Source organism: Eurosta solidaginis, chromosome 2 (genome assembly GCF_040869045.1).
Source record: "Eurosta solidaginis isolate ZX-2024a chromosome 2, ASM4086904v1, whole genome shotgun sequence".
Taxonomy (NCBI): domain Eukaryota; kingdom Metazoa; phylum Arthropoda; class Insecta; order Diptera; family Tephritidae; genus Eurosta; species Eurosta solidaginis.
In genome coordinates, this window is record NC_090320.1 from 292,799,897 (window position 1) to 292,820,027 (window position 20,131).

The window sequence follows — 20,131 nt, forward strand, 5'->3', positions numbered from 1 at the left end:
TTGTAAGTTTACAAACGGCGATGGTTACTAGGACATGTTTCTGAATTTCACTTCTTCAACAGCTAGCTTTTTTTATTTTTTTATTAATTTATAACAGAATTTTAACAAAAATGTAATTAAAACTTGTTAAGAAACGTAGGAGGCTTGATGATGATTGTTTTTTATATGTTTGCAGGTCAAAAACAACATGTCGATGTCGAAGTCCTTGGACGTATTTGCCCCGCAAAAGTATCTAACACATACTTGAAAGCATCCTTGTTAAGTCGAAAGTTTTTTTTGAACCTAAATAAGAAAATAAGTCATTAAACTTTACCACTTTTAAGTTCAATTTCTTACAATTCGTCACTCATCTCAAATGGATTACACAAATCTCTCAATATTTGCCTTTCCATTCTCGCCTGGCAATTTTCGTATGCGTTGCTTTCCAACTCCATAAATAATGCCGCGGCTATTGATTCCATTATAATAGACAGCTATAATTTGTGTATGTTCGTTGGGTCCAGTTATATGCCAAAGCAAGCTGCCGGCGTAGAGGAAGGTGATTCGAAAACGTAAACAATCCATGCGGAAAGAATAAATAAACCTTTATAAAGTAATTTAGGCCAGTGCAATGAAATTAGCATCCTTAAAATTCAGAAAATGTCAACTATATTCGTGCAGGAATCCGTTTTAACAAAACTTGGTGGCCACGGCAGGGAATTGGCCAAAAGAACGACAAAAACACACTTACAATTATGAAAGCACTTCACTCAAAAAAATATAACACTGCCGCAATATATTATATTGCTTTTTTTTTGTACAAAATGGCGTTGATAATAAAATATAAACGTTTTTCAGTGTTTTTTTACAAGTTTTCTTTAATTTATTTTGCTCCAATGTTCACACATTCCGTACCAACAGCTGATTTCGAGAAATCATTTGCTCTTTCTCTTCTCTTTACGATTCCGTCGTAATGCAGAATACCAAACTTCGATTAAAGCGGAGCGTAGAAATGTATCGTAATCGAAATGCAGAATAGGGGTGATTGTACAAATTCATCATATGCAAAATTTAGAAAATTTTCAAATAAATAAAAATAAAAAAAATAAAAATTGGTGTTAATTTTACTTGAGTTGGACTAAATTGTGTCATTCTCATGCCTACCACCAATCACAACTGAGTGCAACGATAAAAAGACTACAGAAGTTTTCAGAGACAGGACTTTCAGTTGGCGAAACTCTCTCCTTGTCGAGACTATAAAAAGCAGCACACAAGCAATTAAGAGAAATCAGTGAAGTATGAAGTAAAATTTTTTATTTGCACTCTGTATAAAAAAACACAAAAGCTATACATTGCCTTTTTTATTGTCTGCATTGCATTTGAGGTCGAAATATTGCCATTCCCACTCTGTCATTGGCGCGAGCCGACAATGTTCTCTAAATAGCTGGAATACTCTCTGTATGTTGCTACTAATCCATTTAACAAGCTTCGTACAAAATAAGTATCTCAGGCATACTCAAATTAAATAAAAGACATTGTTTAGCTTAGTTTTATTTATTTATTTATAGGCGTCATAATATTAGTTTCAATTTCTTAATTTAGGTTTTTTTCTTTCTTTTGCTAAATCACATAATAATACACCGCTCATACGTGTGATATAAGCCAAATGTATGCATACTTTTATAACATTTAAATATAAATATTTTTGTTTTTTGTATATGTTGTGTTTCACTTTAGGCTATATTTATTATTGGAGGCCATTCTCTCAGATAGCTTTAATACCGCGCTGTCCTATCAAAACAAGAACAAGGACAACTAAATTCAAAATGTCTTTGAGAAAACAGCTCTTAAAGTGCTATTTTTTTTGTTGTAAATTTTAATTATGTACTTATATGTAAGTATGTCTAGACACCAGCGATTAAAAAAATAGCAGCAAAATTTTTTGTAAATTTTATCAAGTTTTTTTTTTTTCTTTCTAATTTTCGTTATATAAAAAAAATTTAATAAATTGTGTTACAAACACTATTTAGATCAATTACGAAAACGTTTTCGAAAAAACAAAAACGAAAGTTCAAGAAGTTCTTAAAAAGCTTTATGAAAATTTAATAATTTTTAATTTGAGTTTTAGGAAACTTTTGTTGTATGTAGTTTTCCAGTCCAATGTACTTTAGTCAACAAGTTGAAGGCCCTTAAAAATTTGGGTTGATTTTTGGCTGTTTCACAATTTGGTTTCCCTGTATATAGTACGTTACATAACTTTTTATTTTCTAAGTTTAAAATTTTCTAAGTTCCGATTTTTTTAGATAACGCTTTCGAAATCGGTTTATCTAGTTTTCGTTATATGACTTATTAGATTTTTTTATAATCAAAAATCACAAGAAGTGTGAAAATTGTAGTTTTTATATTGACGAGAATCTAAAACACAATTTGGAAGAAAATTCTCATAAATAAATGCGAATATTAGGCGACTTCAATCAACTTATTCAAACAATAATGAAATGCTCCATAAAGCTGCATACTTAAAAAAATGTTTTGAGTTTTCGAAATTGTTTAACAAAGTTTCTGTTAAGCAATTCAATGTGATAATTTCTTGAATCTCCTTACATTTTAAATTTTTCATTTAAGACGAAAAACAAGTAAAAATTCTATAATCTCGGCTTTGTTAATCAATAAAATTTTGTGTAATATGTTACAATATATATATATTTTTTAATATTTAGTATCAATTTGATTCTTCAATGCGCATACTATACACATATACATACATATTCAAAATATCAACAATAATTATACTTTTAAAAGCGTTGCATTTGTAAATACACAAATTTTAGTTAACATCATAATTTTTTTCTAAAAGCTATTGATTTGTGTTTTTTCGTTCGTTTTTAATTTTTATTGATTCGAAATTTAGCTAAAATGATTTTGTTTACATAATTTAATTATTCTCATTAGTCACAATTGTATTATAAAATATCGCTGCCTAAAAGCATTATTATATCGTATAATCAAAAAAGATTGGAAATTAAATTGAATATACACTTAAAAAATATTTGGAAAATTATAACAATTTGCACCTAAAGCTTAACAAAATTGCAGTTTTATTGACGCACATTTATGGTCAAACTAAAATAGGTTTTCAAGTTACTTACAGCTTTTTGGCTGCAACTAACTTTAGAACCTATTTTATTTGACTATGACCATGCGCCAATAAATTGTAATCAGATTTTTTAATATTTTTAAACCAAATCTCCTGTATATGCAATATATGTGGGTATTTCATATTTGCTTAAAAATTAAATTGATTATACATTATACGATAAAATATGGTTTATATATATAAAATAAAGAATTTGCGACAGTAAATTAAATATAAAAAAAACTTAAATAATAAAATAAAATTTTAGTACCCATAATCATGTCCAGGGCACACACAGTGTGCCGGTTTGACTAAAATAAAGCAAACAAAGGAAAACGCAGCTTCATTAAAATTCGATTGAATGTTAGAAAACTGATCGAATTAAATCATAGCTGTTGTCATCTTTACGGCAACTTCATTAAGATGTAATCGTAAAAGTTGGTGATGAGGTATTTGCTACACAAGCACAGTTAACACAACAACAACAACAAAAGGTATTTGCTCCATAGCACCGCACTCATAACCGTCAGTTTTTTGAATCTCAACCTAATTATAATAAAACCACGATTTTTGTGTTAAGAAAAATTTAGCCAAACCTTGGCATGATTGTAGACCGAAATCAATCTAAAAAACAGTGTTTTGCGTAAATCAAAATACATAAGCAAAAGCTTTAAGTGTAAGTCATAATAAATCGGTTAATAATGATATGCGTCAATTATATAGTTTGTTAGATAGTTGGTGGTACATATACAAGATACATAAATATAAACAGTTGAAATATTTGTCTTTACTTACATACATACATTTTCAATTTCTTAATTTACATACAGATCTTTTTTGTTAACTAAATTTACGATTAGTAAATTTTGTTGCTGGCCTTCACAAATCTTCCGTCTCACTCTCCGTGCTGTTTGTAATAATTTATAATGCTTTTTTTTCTTAATCTTCCAACAAAGGTTCTTGATCGCTCGAATAAACGCCAGTATCTTGGCCTGAAGCGCGTCTGTAAAAGAAGTTAAAAAATTGTTATCGATTTTTTTCAGTTAGCTTTTTCGTTGCATAAAATATTGTATTAATATGTACTTGTTTGCGTTTGCATATTCATTTCATTAGAATTTCACATACATTGCGCTAGCATATTGGACACGTTGTGCTGGCGTCATATTCAGGTTACCTTTCACCTTCTTATCATAGCCCCAAATTACACAGGTGGAGATCAAAGCGACTGTAAGAGAAGATAAAAGGAGTATTCAAATAAATAAAACGATATTGAATAGATATAAGGATAAAAGTTTAGTTTCCATCGCATTGTAGTAAAAGACCTAGCCTGACAACGAAACTTTAGACAAAGAAACGCTCATTACCACATACAAAGCAATTGGCCAGCCGATTGCATGCTACGCGTCCCCTATATGGTCACCAAGCCTAAAAACTACTGACTGGAAGAAGCTACAGGTCTGCCAAAATACTGCTCTCAGAAACGCCACGGGCTGTCTCCTTATGTCCCCAGAACACCATCTACATAATGAGGCGAGAATACACCCCATCAGGGAGAGATATTAAATGCTAACCAAACAGTTCCTGTTGAGAACCCAGAAACCTGGCATCCCAACAGACATCTGATTGATGAGCCAACACCGCCTAGGGGCTTAAGAAGTCATCTCCGTAAGCATTATGAGGAAATACGGCACCTGAGAACTCAGCCCTATGAAGCAAAAAAAACACAAGCAGGTCCTCAGTGAACTCCACAAACAGGCGTCGGGTCGGACCTTTATGTCGGGAATCCAGTACTCAAAGAACAGTACCCAAAACTTGCGGAAGAGGAACGCATACTCCTCAGGGAAACGCGAGTCACTCTAGCCCAACTTCGTTCTGGAAACTGTAACAGGCTAAACTCTTACCTATCCAGAATCAAACCCGGCATATAAAATGTATGCCCCGCTTGCAATGTGTTTCCACATGACACCAACCATCTCTTTCATTGTACTGTGGAACCAACGCCTCTAACACCCCTTTAATTATGGTCCACCCCTGTTGAAACAGCAAGTTTCCTTGGACTCCCGTTAGGGGATATTGATAACAATTTGTGATCGGTCGAACCTATTGGGTGGGGCGAAGTATGCTACAACAACAACAAAACTTTTGACAACTTACGAGTAAGCCAGCCCATAAAGAACAGTTCAACCCATAGGTAATCGCCTGCGCTGCGATCGACAATCATGCCAGCTACAATAGTGATTACTGCCAAACCAAGATTTTGCACTGATTGACAGCTGTAGAAAGAAAAAAAGTTGTAGTTAAAAAAGCAAAAATTCAGTTCAATTTAGCTCTAACTCACAATCCATAAGCTGTACCCAATTGATATTCCGGAATGATTAAAGCAACTAAAGGCCATAAGCTGGCTGCCAACATGGAATAAGACAAGCCCATTAGGACCATGCCAATATATGGATTTAGTAGTGTAAATGCGAGTAGCGCATGTGCGCAAATCGTAGTGAATGTAGCACAAAATACCCAACTAACATTGCGTCCCGTTTTATCAATAATAAAACCGAATAGGGGCGAAGCAATGGCAGAAATTAAATACACAATTGAATTGACGTTATTCGCTTGATCGGGACGCAAGTGGAAACGATGCATGAAGAAAGTTCTAAAGGAATAGAAAAACAGTTTAATAAAAATTATTTTTTTAAGTAGGCAAACATTTTTACTCACTTTCCCAAAGCAATGAAAGGAAATATTGCCACATAATAGGCCACACAAATGACGGAAACCATCCAAAAGGTTACCTTAAATGTTTTGACATCGCTTAGTTTGGCAACTTCGCCTGAAGGATTTGAGTTTCGTTGCAAAATACGTTCAGCACGTTTGTCCATCCAGCCTTTATAGAAGAAATTACAAAACAATTAAAGTATATTTACAAGTACTCGGGTACATCCACATCAAATCGGCCAAGGATTGGAATAGACACATTAGACTTGAAAGCATTCTCTTCTGGTATACATTCCAATTCCTGATCAATTTCAGAAAAGCCAAAGCTTTCTGCCTATTTTACTCTATTACTTACCCAAGATTAGAGCACATATAAGCGATAGTACACATGTGCCTGCTGCCAGCAACAACACTACTCCAATCGCGCTATGATCCTTATAGAATTCTGATACATAATCATATATTGGTTGCATTACCCAAAAGTTGACGGTACTACCAAAACGTGCCACTGACAATTGCAAACCAAAGACCATATTCAATTCTTTGCCCTTGAACCATAGGACAGCGTAATTATTTTGTGCAACAGCCAATGATTCAGCGCCAATGCCAAATATGAAACGTCCTAAAATCATTATCCAAAATGTACCCAAAAGTCCACCCGAAGCGAAAATCAATTGACCAATCAGTAATATAAATAGATAGATGATTGTGCCCAGACGTATGCCAAATACGCGATCAATTAGAAAGCCACCAACAAAGCAAAGTACCACATTTGGCCATGAATAAATGGAATAGATGAGTGTAAATTCTGTAGTGGTAATGTTGAGGTCATGCTTGAAGACTTCTTGTAGGGCACCGGGATTGTCGTAACAAAAGTAGGAGCCTTAAGATAAAAAATAGTTTATGGATTAGTAATCAGTTATTTACTTCAGCCTAAAAGTATACACTAAAAACAAACTTAAAGTTTTTTTATGAATGTTAACAGCAAACCAATATTATATTAAGCAATCTTATAAATAAAGTATATTTAAATGTAAATACTTAAATGTTGTGTACTCAAAGAGAAACTGCGGGCCTTCCTTGCAATTTATACTCTTAGGTAGACAAAAACGAGACTTCCGCCATTCCCCTTTGTTTAGGCTGCTATCCTTATTATTTCGGAATACCTTAGTGCGGGCACTTCACTTACTAAACTAACTTGACGAAGTTTAGTACTCGGCGGCTGCACAGAACGTGTCTTTTTTAAACGGTTTTATTTAGTTTGACTTGACAGGCCGGCCGCATGGCCGTCTGCACGGCCGTTATGAACGAATTTTGTAATTGAAATTTAAGTAACTTCCCGCTAAGCTACAAGCTTGAAACCTGGAAAATAGTTCAGAAACCGACGGCAATGCAATTAGAAAAAACTCCGATAGGTGGCGCATGGATCGAAATATTTTTAAAAATCGTATTTGTAGTCCGATTTGGTTCATATTTGGAACACATAATACATACATGAATAGAAAGCGAGTTATGCAAAAAATCGCCGCTAGGTGGCGCAAGGAGCGATATATTCAAAAAAATCGTATTTGTAGTCCGATTGGGTTCATATTTGGAACACAAAATACCTACATGAATAGAAAGCGACCTATGATGTCCGAAAAAAATATTTTTAAGTTAAACTGTTTTATTGAAAACAATACTTACATGAAGTAATAATAATAATAAAAGCTAGAACATAATTAGATAGGTCCTAGGTACTAGTCATCACACTCCTCATCAATCTAGGGCGTTGATCAGACAATTAAGTATAAGTGTTGGGCGCCTCAAATTTCTATTGATAGTCATATATAAGACCAACTGAACCTTAATCAGGTTATGATACGCCTCAAATTTTTAGAAATTTCACACGCCCAACGCTTTTATTTAATTGTCTGATCAACTCCCTAGATTGATGAGGAGTGCGATGACTAGTACCTACACTGAAAGAAATGGTGCTAGTAAAATCAACAAATCGGTTCTGTTGTTCTTGACTTAACGGAGATTCGGTGAAATTGATCGAATTATCGTTAATTGGGCCGAGTTCTTTGTTAAGCGAACAAATTAGTTTAGTCATTTCAACAGAAGAGAAATTGTCGCTCTTAAATTCTGTAAAATTGAAAGATACCTAATCAATATAACAGATTTTTCTGTTAACACAACTGATGTTGTTGTTGTTGTTGTTGTAGCGATAAGGTTGCTCCCCGAAGGCTTTAAACCTTCAGGCCATTCCCTCCCTCCCCATCCCCAAGTTCCATGAGGAGCTTGGGGTCCCCAGAGCCTCATCTGTTAGTAAAACAGGATTCGCCGCGGATAGGTGAGGTTAACAATTGGGTTTGGAGAAGCTATATATTGCACTGGAAACCTGAAGGGTTGCGCTACACAGCCCCTTGAATATCGTATTTTAGTCGCCTCTTACGACAGGCATACCCACCGCGGGAATATTCTGACCCCCTAACCCGCTGGGGTAACACAACTGATCTCACTGGTCATTTCAACAGCGATCAACAGTCAATACATGAGCAAATTTCAAAGAGAATTTTACGCTCACTGCGCTATCTACTTTGTACTTATGACGATGGTGCCACTTGTTAAAAAAAAAAACACCAAAATTAGAAAACCACCAAATCGAAAAAACACACAAAATAGGAAAACAACAAAAAACTAGTTTTTCAGTTATGAATACAAAACGAAAAACCCTTTTTTGAATTTACTGTGGAAACAATTATGAGATACCGGGACACCTATTTATCGGGTACAATTTTGCAACTTCTACTCCAAGCGAAATGCAAAATTGCGCCCTCTTTTTGCTAAAGTTGTGTTTGAACGAATAGGATTTTTCCAAAGTTAGTTACATTTTGTTCAAGTTTTTACGAATTTTCACTCACGCGAACGAATCTAATAAGATAATAAAAAACATCCTTTTTTAATGTTGATGTTTCCGACAGCATAAAAGTTTGAGTTGTTTTGGAATCGTTTCAACTTAAAGTGTTGCGAAAATTAAACTTGCCCAATTACATGTAAAGTTACTCAAGTGGTGAATTACCTTCCTGTGATTTGATTCTTTACTTTTCTATAACTTACAAGTTCTCTTTTTAAAATGTTATGTCAAACATTTATACTACAAGTTTTGCTCGAAACAATCAAGTGTGGCAACTACATGTAAGAGAAGAAATTGAGAATGAGCTGAGCTGCAACTGAAGAATTGAGAATCAATTTTGTGACTACTATTTTCATTTATATCTGCAAAGCGAAGTTCAAAACTATAAATTAAATAAATTATAAAATTTGGTGAAAGTGTGTTTAATAAAACAAAATAATAAAGTGTATAATTTTTAATGTGTGCCAGCATAGTTGATGTGCGCCCAATTGAAGATCGGTTAGTGTCACCGTGGTGTGATGGTAGCGTGCTCCGCCTACCACCCCAATTTGTAGGAAAAATTAAAAAGGAGCACGACGCAAATTAGAAGAGAAGCTCGGCTTTAGATCTCTTCGGAGGTTATCGCGCCTTACATTAATTTTTTTCTTTGTAGTATGTGCGTACATATGTATGTATATGTAGCAAGCATGCGTATTTATGTATTCACATATTTACGTAGGGACATAGGTACTTTTCGCAACAAATTCTTTTGTTCATTTGACTACTAAAACGGTCAATTACGAATCAACGATTTGTGCGCAGTTGATTCAACATATTGTTGCGATGGATAAAAATTTACAGAAATTTCGATTGAATTGACTCGTATTTCGGTTGATTTTCCTAGTCTTTTTCTATCAGGGTACCTAAAAATTGTATGGTGATTTTTAATTAAATTTGTTACAAATTGTTGCCGCTCTTACACGAAAAAGTTTTAAGGCTTACCCCGACCCATATTTTGTCTGTATCTCCTAACCAGTGGAGTTGAAGAAATGACACCATCCGGTTGATGATCACATTGTCAAAACCCATTCGGTTTATACAAAAGTTTTGTTCTTCCTCAACTGTTGTTGAATTCATAAAATTGTTTCCGCATCCCTGCAAAAGTCGTTGGATCATGTGGTCCACTGGAGTACTTACCATTGTACTCCACTGGACCAACTCATATTTCTACACGAACATATTGTAAGCCGATCATTGCTCGTTTTTAATGATTGTAATCACCCTGCAAAAATCACGAGTACTCCATGCATGCATGTATGCGATGTTCTAGGACGGGACCATATACTCCAGCTCCGCATTACATCAGAGTAATCCATGGAGTACCCACAGTCCAATAAACATCGTGTAGTGATTACAATCGTTAAAAACGAGCAATGATCGGCTTACAATATGTTCGAGTAGAAACATGAGTTGGTCCATTGCTGCATTACAGTGGAGTATAATGGTAAGTACTCCAGTGGACCACATGATCCAACGATTTTTGCAGGGCACTACACGATGTTTATTGGACTGTGGGTACTCCATGGATTACTCTGATGTAATGCGGAGCTGGAGTATATGGTCCCGTCCTATGACATCGCAATGTTAATTGGACCATATTTTTTGTATGAATTGTGGTTAATTTTGGAACACTCGGTTGGTCCATAGCGAGTACTCCATACATGCATGCATGGAGTACTCGCGATTTTTGCAGGGATATACCCATATGTAAGTCGACTTTAAATTTTTAGTATTCCCGAACTTTTCGCATATTTTCACTGCAAACAAAACAATAAATCAAAAAATACAACCGAAAGCACAATTTCATCCACTGCTTTATCTCTTCTATTTAAAAAGAACAAAAAATTATATGGCCCATTTAATTTAAATTGGGACTGAAATTTGTACAGCTATCAAGATTTGTAAACAACGGCATAACAGCCTCAAGTTCAAACTGGTGTATTTAAAGTGATGCTTCATTTGTAATATTTATGTATGTATCTGATAGTAGGGTGTCCCTTATTTTGCATTTTTATATTCTCCCATGTATATGAGGTCATTAAACTCAACACTGGAAAACAATAAGCTCTGCTCCACCGACTGTTAATGTTGCATACTTAAATAAAAAAATTATATTCTTAAAATAGTTAACACTGGTTTTTGCTTTTTCTCAAATATCCTTATAAATTCTCAACAATTTAATGTATGAATACCACAAGAAACTCGTTTCGGTAAGTTCAGATTTCCTTTGCAATATGGGATACCAATAAGTCGGATTAATTGTAATTATTTTAAAATGCAAAAAAATATAGGTGCCGCGATATCGACCAAACTCAAAGGAAGTATTTTGTTGCATGTTTGGCAGTAGAAAGAAGTTAAAGTTGGTAGGAGCAGGGCCACCGAGAGAAAACCCGGGCCCGGGGGCCAAAAAAATACGGGCCCACATACTAAAATGAATAAATTCTCAAAATCAAAATTAATATATTTTAATTATTTGTAGAAAATAAATTATAATATTGATTGCGAGAAATATTACACTTTAAAAATCTATGAATAGAGGTGTGAAAACTAATGAAACAATTAGTACAGTTTATTACTTATTTTTATTTGAGTTTTATATAAATATTGCATTAATTGTATGAAATAAATTTCTTTAAATTGCAATACAAAAATTGTTTGGTAGAAATTTGGTATATTAAAAGAGTTTAATTGACACAAGTGGGCTTTCCTGACCTTAACATCTGCGAAATTATCTATGATAGTATCAAAATCCAACTGTCTCGCTGTTAGTGCTTCAATACAGAGAACGTCAAGTCCTGTAAGGCGTTTTTGAGTTGAACACGATCGATGGAAGTTCTTTATCCTTGCAAGAACACTGAAGGAACGTTCAGCACTAGCTACTGTAACAGGCATGGTGCAAAAAATACGTAGAGCACAACAAATGTCAGGAAAATTTTTAGCTAGAATTAGAGCACAGATAGCATTCAACAATTCAAATGGGGACAGATTTTCGTTAAAATTTGCTGCGTAAATGTGCTTCAAGTAGATCATTTCATCTCCTAAGCTCTCGGAAACGTCTGAATTGTATTTGCGGACAAATTGAATCCATGTATCCAAATTGCCACAAAAAAGAAAAGGTGTTCTTCAAATTTTTCATGACAGCAAATCGTTCGGTAATACCTGCAATAACCGAATCAACTATCACCAAAAAGGTGTTGTTTTTGTAATCAGTCTCGTGATCGTCGTTGATCGTCTCGTTCTCTTCACATTCATAAAAATGTCTTTTGCGATTCCTTTTTCGAACGTCAGGAAAGCAAACTTTTAGCCTCGCAAACTTCGTTTGTTTTCGGCGTATCGCCGTTTACATACATACATACATGTATATAGCTGTATAAGAAATAGCATCATACCGAATATTTCTGCTGCAACAGAAAACGAATTCAGAGTTTTTCGGAAGCAGCAGTTGGATGAATCAATGCCTTGATAAAGTGGTATGAGAACAATAATGATACAAATCAGGTATCAGATCTTATTAATATGCGGTCGAAAATTGTCAAAATCTATTACACAAAAGAAAAAAAGAACACTTTAAACAAGATATTTAATAATACAAAATCCAAAATACCTCCAATGGAAAGAAGCAATCTAATTTACAAAATCCCCTGTAACGGAAGCAAACACGAAACTTGTAACAATGTATACGTAGGAACAACAAAGTCGAAATTAAAAACTAGAGTATCACAACACAAATCGGACTTCAAACAGTGTCAGGATTCAAGCATCGCAAAAACAGCACTAATGGCCCACTGTGCATCTACCGCCATTCTCCAAACTTCGAAAGAGCATCAATTTTAGCACAACAATGCTACACCAAACGCCTAACATTGGAAATCTTACATATAATAAACACTCCGCCGAACATAAGAATGAATTACAAAACGGACACTGATAAAATTGCACACATCTACAGACACTTGTTGACAAACAAACGGACAGTATTAAGCTCCACGTCAAAGCAGCCAGACGTGTAAATGAATGTATGTAAATGTTTATAATTGTTTATGTTTACAAAAATTTTGTATGTAATTTTTAAGTTAAAATTGTTTATAGATAATATTATGGCAGTTACCCTTGAGAACGGTTACCGATGTGCAACCGAAATATATTGGGGAGAAACTTAACAAACGTGTGTTTTTATTCCTAATGACCTAGAGCCAGCCAAAAGTCATATACTATATTGAAAAATGTATGCATTGATACTTAAGCATTGCTCATGCATAGAAATTTACTCCCGTTTGATTATATTACTCTAAATCTAATGGAGTGAGAAATCTAGTCGGCTTTGCGTGGTGTTTCGGATTTTTTTGCCAATGTGCCAATGTAACAAATGATTAAAATAAATTACCGTCAATAATTTACTAAAAATATAAAATGGTTCTTTTTTTAAATAGGCACATTTTTGGTTAGGTACAAAATCTATCAGTAGTGACGCATGCATTTTATTTTGATTGCCTTAATAGTTAAAAAGGAATCCATTTAAAAGCGTAATATTCTTTTTTATTACCTTTATATTAAGTCCCTTTCATGTTTGTCCCTCATTTCCATACGAATTTTTGACCCACGGAAGTCTTTTTCGATAACTTCCCGTTGAGCTAGACACTTGATACTTAGAACATAGTTCAGATCTGGGAGACTTTACAATGCAAGTGAAAAAAAAATCCGCTAGGTGGCGCACGGATCGAGATATACAGAAAATTTATTTTAAAATGGAAGTGTTGCGATCGACTTTTAACTAACTTCCTGGTGATCCAGAGACTTGAAACCTAGCACATAGTTTGCGAGTCGATGGCACTACAGTTCGTGGAAAACAAAATTCCGCCAGGTGGCAGACGAATCGAGATAAATGAAAATCCCCGAAAAAACGCAGGGAATCTTGCGACCGATTTTTAAGTAACTTCCCGGTGAGCTAGACTTGAAACTTAGGCCGTGAGTCAGAACCCGGCGACAATGCAATATTTGATCAAAAAAAATCGCTAGGTGGCCCATGGATAGAGATATTAGGAAAATTTATTTTGATTTGGGAATCTTTCAATCCTTTTTTAACTAACTTCCCGGTGACCTAGAGACTTGAAATTTCGCTAGGTGGCCCATGGATAGAGATATTAGGAAAATTTATTTTGATTTGGGAATCTTTCAATCCTTTTTTAACTAACTTCCCGGTGACCTAGAGACTTGAAACTTGGCACGCAGTTCGAGGCTTGGTGACAACACAATTTACAGAAAACAAAATTCCGTTAGGTGGCGCGCTAAGTGAGATAACTACAAATTCTTGAGAAATTAGGGGAATCTTGCGATCGATTTTTGAGTAACTAGCCGGTGAGCTAGAGACTTGAAACTTGGGCCGTGGGTCAGAACCCAGTCACAATGCAATATTTGATCAAAAAAATTCGCTAGGTGGCACGCGGATCGAGATAGTAAGAAAACAAATTTTAATTTGGGAATCTTTCAATCCATTTTTAACTAACTTCCCGGTTACCTAGAGACCTGAAACTTGGGCCGTGGGTCAGAACTTAGTGACAATGCAATATTTGATCAAAAAAATTCATTAGGTGGCACGCGGATTGAGATAGTAAGAAAACAAATTTTAATTTGGGAATCTTTCAACCCATTTTTAACTAACTTCCCGGTTACCTAGAGACTTGAAACTTGACACTTAGTTAGAGGCCTGGTGTTTAAATTTTAAATAATCAATTAGTTAATCCCAAGTACATGGTTTGCCTTAAATTGAAAGATTGCGCTCCACCTTTATAGTTTTAAATCCCAAAATTCTTTTACAAGAGCTATTGTTAAAGTTTTTTAGTCAAAATTCAACAAGACTATGTATTAAAGGAAAAATTGCCTTCCATTTTTTGGTCTATATATATAAAGGTAGTCCTTAAAATTTTTGATTCTTTTGAAGCAAATGGCCTTGAGTGAAAAGGAAAACTTAATTATTTCATTAAACAAAATTGTGATTCAATTAAGCTTTTGTGTGAAATCGGTATTATTTTCTGTTTCAGCTATTTAATATGCGGGTATAAAAAAGGGTTGCTAAAAAAGCTAGGGTTGGTGCTTAGTTTTTGTAAATTTTATTTTTTTTATGGAATGCTCGATACATTAAATGGCTTCACCAAAAAAATAGTTAAGATGTTGACTAAATTTTTCTTAAATAACGTGGCTGTGACCAAATCCTGATTATGATTGAATTTCTAGCGTTTATTTCTTTCTTCAGATTAAAACCTGCATGCGATTAATGGCAATCAGAAATCTGTAGAACGTCTGAATTACAACAGCAAAATTAGGGACGAGCGTTGGTCTCGGTAAAATTAACCACAGAAATCCCAAAAATATTCCCTCAGTTTCCCACATCTTAACTCGAACAATCCCGTAATAATCCCAAAGAACTTGAAGTAATATACAAATTCTGTATTGAATGGGTCAAATATGTGTGAAAAAGGGTTAAGTTTAAGGATCGGCTGTGAGCTTTCCTTTTTTTCTTAGTTATTCTTCATTTCGAGCGGCCCCCGTGGTGTAGCGTGGTCCGCCTACCACACCGATCCTAGGTTTACGCCCCGGGCGAGGCAAAATCAAGATTTTAGAAACAAGTTGTTTTTAATTAGAAGATTTGATTGTGATTTGGCAAGCACTCCGAGTGTATTTCTGCCGTGAAAAGCCTCTCAGTGAAAACTCATCATAAAACACGTATGTCCTGTCCCGGCTATTTCTAGAGAAAATTAAAAGGAGCGGATGCAAATTGGAAGAGAAGCTCGGCCTAAAATCTCTTCGGAGTTTATCGCGCCTTACATCTAATATATAAAATTCTTCTGTCACGGTTTTAGAGGCTGAACTCCTCCGAAACGGCTGAACCGATTCTCATCAAATTTTGTGAGCATATTGGGTAGGTCTGAGAATCGGCCAACGTCTACCCTTTTTTTCGCTACGTGTCTAGGGTCTTGAGATCAAAACGTGGACCCGGGTACCCCTAGAATTTGTTTATACAATATGGATATCAAACGAAAGCTGTTGATGAGTGCTATAGTACAGGATAATTTTCATGCCCCTGGGTGACTAGGGTCTCGAGATATAGGCCAAAACGTGGACCCGGATACCCCTAGAATGTGTTTATACAATATGGATGTCAAATGAAAGCTGTTGATGAGTGCTATAGTACAGGATAATTTTCATACAACTGGGAGGCTAGGGTCTGGAGATATAGCCCAAAACGTGGACCCGGGTACCCTAGAATTTGTTTATACAATATGGATGTCAAATGAAAGCTGTTGATGAGTGCTATAGTACAGGATAATTTTCATGCCCCTGGGTGACTAGGGTCTCGAGATATAGGCCAAAACGTGGACCCGGATACCCCTAGAATGTGTTTATACAATATGGATGTCAAATGAAAGCCGTTGATGAGTGCTATAGTACAGGATAATTTTCATACAACTGGGAGGCTAGGGTCTGCAGATATAGCCCAAAACGTGGACCCGGGTACCCCTAGAATTTGTTTATACAATATGGATGTCAAATGAAAGCTATTGATGAGTGCTATAGTACAGGATAATTTTCATACAACTGGGAGGCTAGGGTCTGGAGATATAGCCCAAAACGTGGACCCGGGTACCCTAGAATTTGTTTATACAATATGGATGTCAAATGAAAGCTGTTGATGAGTGCTATAGTACAGGATAATTTTCACGTGTCTAGGGTCTTGAGATCAAAACGTGGACCCGGGTACCCCTAGAATTTGTTTATACAATATGGATATCAAACGAAAGCTGTTGATGAGTGCTATAGTACAGGATAATTTTCATGCCCCTGGGTGACTAGGGTCTCGAGATATAGGCCAAAACGTGGACCCGGATACCCCTAGAATGTGTTTATACAATATGGATGTCAAATGAAAGCTGTTGATGAGTGCTATAGTACAGGATAATTTTCATACAACTGGGAGGCTAGGGTCTGGAGATATAGCCCAAAACGTGGACCCGGGTACCCCTAGAATTTGTTTATACAATATGGATGTCAAATGAAAGCTATTGATGAGTGCTATAGTACAGGATAATTTTCATACAACTGGGAGGCTAGGGTCTGGAGATATAGCCCAAAACGTGGACCCGGGTACCCTAGAATTTGTTTATACAATATGGATGTCAAATGAAAGCTGTTGATGAGTGCTATAGTACAGGATAATTTTCATGCCCCTGGGTGACTAGGGTCTCGAGATATAGGCCAAAACGTGGACCCGGATACCCCTAGAATGTGTTTATACAATATGGATGTCAAATGAAAGCCGTTGATGAGTGCTATAGTACAGGATAATTTTCATACAACTGGGAGGCTAGGGTCTGCAGATATAGCCCAAAACGTGGACCCGGGTACCCCTAGAATTTGTTTATACAATATGGATGTCAGATGAAAGCTGTTAATGAGTGCTATAGTACAGGATAATTTTCATACAACTGGGAGGCTAGGGTCTGGAGATATAGCCCAAAACGTGGACCCGGGTACCCCTAGAATTTGTTTATACAATATGGATGTCAAATGAAAGCTATTGATGAGTGCTATAGTACAGGATAATTATCATACAACTGGGTGACTAGGGTCTCGAGATATAGGCCAAAACGTGGACCCGGGTACCCCTAGAATGTGTTTATACAATATGGATAACGAATGAAAGCTGTTGATGAGTGATTTAGTACAGGATAATTTTCATACCCCTGGGTGACTAGGGTCTGGAGATATAGGCCAAACGTGGGCCCGTGAACGCCTAGACAATGGTTTTACATTGTGGGTATCAAATTGAAGCTGTTGATGAGTACTTTAGTACAGGGTAGTTTTCATACCTATTGGTGAATAGGGTCTCGAGATATAGGCCAAAACGTCGATCAGGGTAACACTAGGATGTGTTTTTACATTATGGTTATCAAATTGAAGCTGTTGATGTGTATTTTAATACAGAGTAAGTTTTATGCCGCTGGGTGACTAGGGTCTCGAGATGTAGGCCAAAACGTGGACCCGGATACACCTAGAATGTGTTTTTACATTATGTGTATCAAATTGAAGCTGTTGATGTATGCTTTAGTACAGAGTAAGTTTTACACCGCTGAGTGGCGAGGGTCTCGAGATATAGGGCAAAACATGGACCCGGATACCCCTAGAATGTGTGTGTATTATGGATATCAAATGAAAGCTTCTGCTGAGACCTCTAAAGTTCATTGTGATATTCGATTTAGTCGCATCAACCTGACAAAACTAATAAATATGCATGCGAAGCCGAAATAAAGACAAGACTTAATCATACCCACATACCTATTTACATACGTCCTATTCGATTTGCCTGAAATTTCGTATATAAATTTGCCTATATTAGTATTTACGATGCTTTTTTCCGGGAAGTATACCAGAGACGGACTGGGACTGTGATTAGGACTAGGAAGGGGACTGAGACTGAAACTCGGAGTGGGACTGGAACTGAGACTCGGAATGGGACTGGAACAAAATACATACCATCTTCTGGGACTGGCAATAAGAGATGAAGAAGAAGGAGAAAAACTTGAGAAAAGAGAAAAGAGAGAAGGAGACTGAGAAAGATATAGAATGAGACGAAGATGGAGATGAAGCGAAAAAGACGGAGGGAGGAGTGAATAAAAAGATTAGGAAAAAGTGTAGAGGGGTAGGGCAGAGTTAGACGGAAAAACCTTATTAAAATGTATCCAGATAAGCCAAATTTAGGGCAGAACAACGTCTGCCGGGTCTGCTAGTTTATTTATAATTTATTCTTCATTTCGGACAAAAAAAAAAATTACGCGTACGAATGGCGATTGTCATTATAGTTTCCATAATTGGAGTATTTTCTCCACAATTCATCTACAGGTAGTAGGTAGGTAGGTGATATGGCTGCGACCCTGGTCGCCCAAGTAGCTATTTAAACCTGTTTTAATGCCATGTAACTCGTCTAAAACCTGCGGAATGTTACGGTCAATGTACTACTGTCTCCCTGGCATTTGGATCTTTGCAGCTTCTGCAGTAGTCGTTATACGGAATGCCCATCTTTTCCGCATACGTACCTACTGCCGAATGACCGGTGCAGACTCCATCTACAGGTAATTATTACAAATCTCGGCAGGGCTGCCGTTTTTTTTTAGTTATATTCTGATTAATTAATTATAAATTTTCCTACAAAAATGTAATTTTTTTATGAGACTGAAAAATTTTCCTTTTTTCCATTTTACTAAATTATTTATATTTTAATAATATTAAGGGATCAATAGGGTAATTTCAAACAGTATGGCATCACTGATTGATGCCTAAAATACCCTCCGTTGAAGGTCTAGTTGAGTATACAAAAACTGTATAGAATTTCACACACCTCAAAGTTTAGAATTTGGCACCAAACCCCCTTTTTCATAATTCATTATTCATTGAAAGGACAGTACAAAATATATCTTGAACTTAAGTATCCAACTTTTTTGCGCCTGTGATGACTTTAACGATGTGCTGACCGCGAATGTTTCGCTACTGGTACAACAACAACAACCAAGAAATTTTGCCACCCCGGGTTAGGGGGTTAGAATATACCCGCGGTAGGTATGCCTGTCGTAAGAGGCACTAAAATACCGGATTCAAGGGGTTTGTGTAGCGCAGCCCTTTCAGGTTGCCAGCGCAATACATAGCTTCTCCAAACCCAATTGTCAACCTCACCTATCTGTGGCGAATCTTGTTTGATTAACAGCCGAGGCTCTGGTGACGCCGAACTCCTCGTGAATCTAGGGGGTAGGAGGCCGGAATGGCCTAGAAGGTCGCATGTGGTCAAAACAAATCGTTCCCGAGATGGTCGGGCTTGGTACCGGAATGTACCGGATCTGCATCCGGCAAAGGACCATCAACTCGATAACACTCCCAAGGCCTTCGAGGAGTGTCCTTATCGCTATAACAACAAACAAAAAATTTTCGTTTAACATTATATTTCCTTCTTAAATGTTTTTTGAATATCTCGATCCAGATAGATAGATAGATGTTGTGAGGTTAAGCACTGCGACCTATTGGTCTATTGTGCCCTCATTCTCTTTACAACACCTCATCCAAGCCGAGTTCTCTGAGAAAATCCAGAATTGTTCTCGGCTTCAGAGTGTATGTGACTACTTTCTAGTTTCGATGATCCTAGGATCCTAAGTCTTCGTCTCGCGACTGCATCGCATTCCATCAGGATGTGTTCTGCAGTCTCATCTTCGCGATCACAGAATCGACAGAGGCTACTAGACGATATGCCCAATTTATACATATGGCTCTTTAGCCTGCAGTGTCCTGTGAGTATGCCTGTTATAATCCTAAGGCTACTTTTTGGG

General features: G+C 36.2%; 1 protein-coding gene across 2 annotated transcripts in view; it reads right to left on the bottom strand.

Moving 5' to 3' along the window:
- Positions 1-1,514: 1,514 nt before the first annotated feature.
- LOC137241216 (lysosomal dipeptide transporter MFSD1-like) overlaps positions 1,515-20,131 on the bottom strand; it is a 35,942-nt gene continuing 17,325 nt past the window's right edge. The window contains exons 3-8 of one of the 2 annotated variants that reach the window (XM_067768561.1): positions 6,183-6,710; positions 5,831-5,996; positions 5,454-5,765; positions 5,270-5,388; positions 4,241-4,340; positions 1,515-4,118 (exon numbers count right to left, since the gene is read on the bottom strand). In XM_067768561.1, the coding sequence (XP_067624662.1) occupies positions 4,055-4,118; positions 4,241-4,340; positions 5,270-5,388; positions 5,454-5,765; positions 5,831-5,996; positions 6,183-6,710 (1,289 nt within the window). In that variant the 3' untranslated portion in view covers positions 1,515-4,054. Of the gene's footprint in view, positions 4,119-4,198; positions 4,341-5,269; positions 5,389-5,453; positions 5,766-5,830; positions 5,997-6,182; positions 6,711-20,131 lie in introns of both variants that reach the window. The other variant, XM_067768562.1, reaches the window with a different exon arrangement.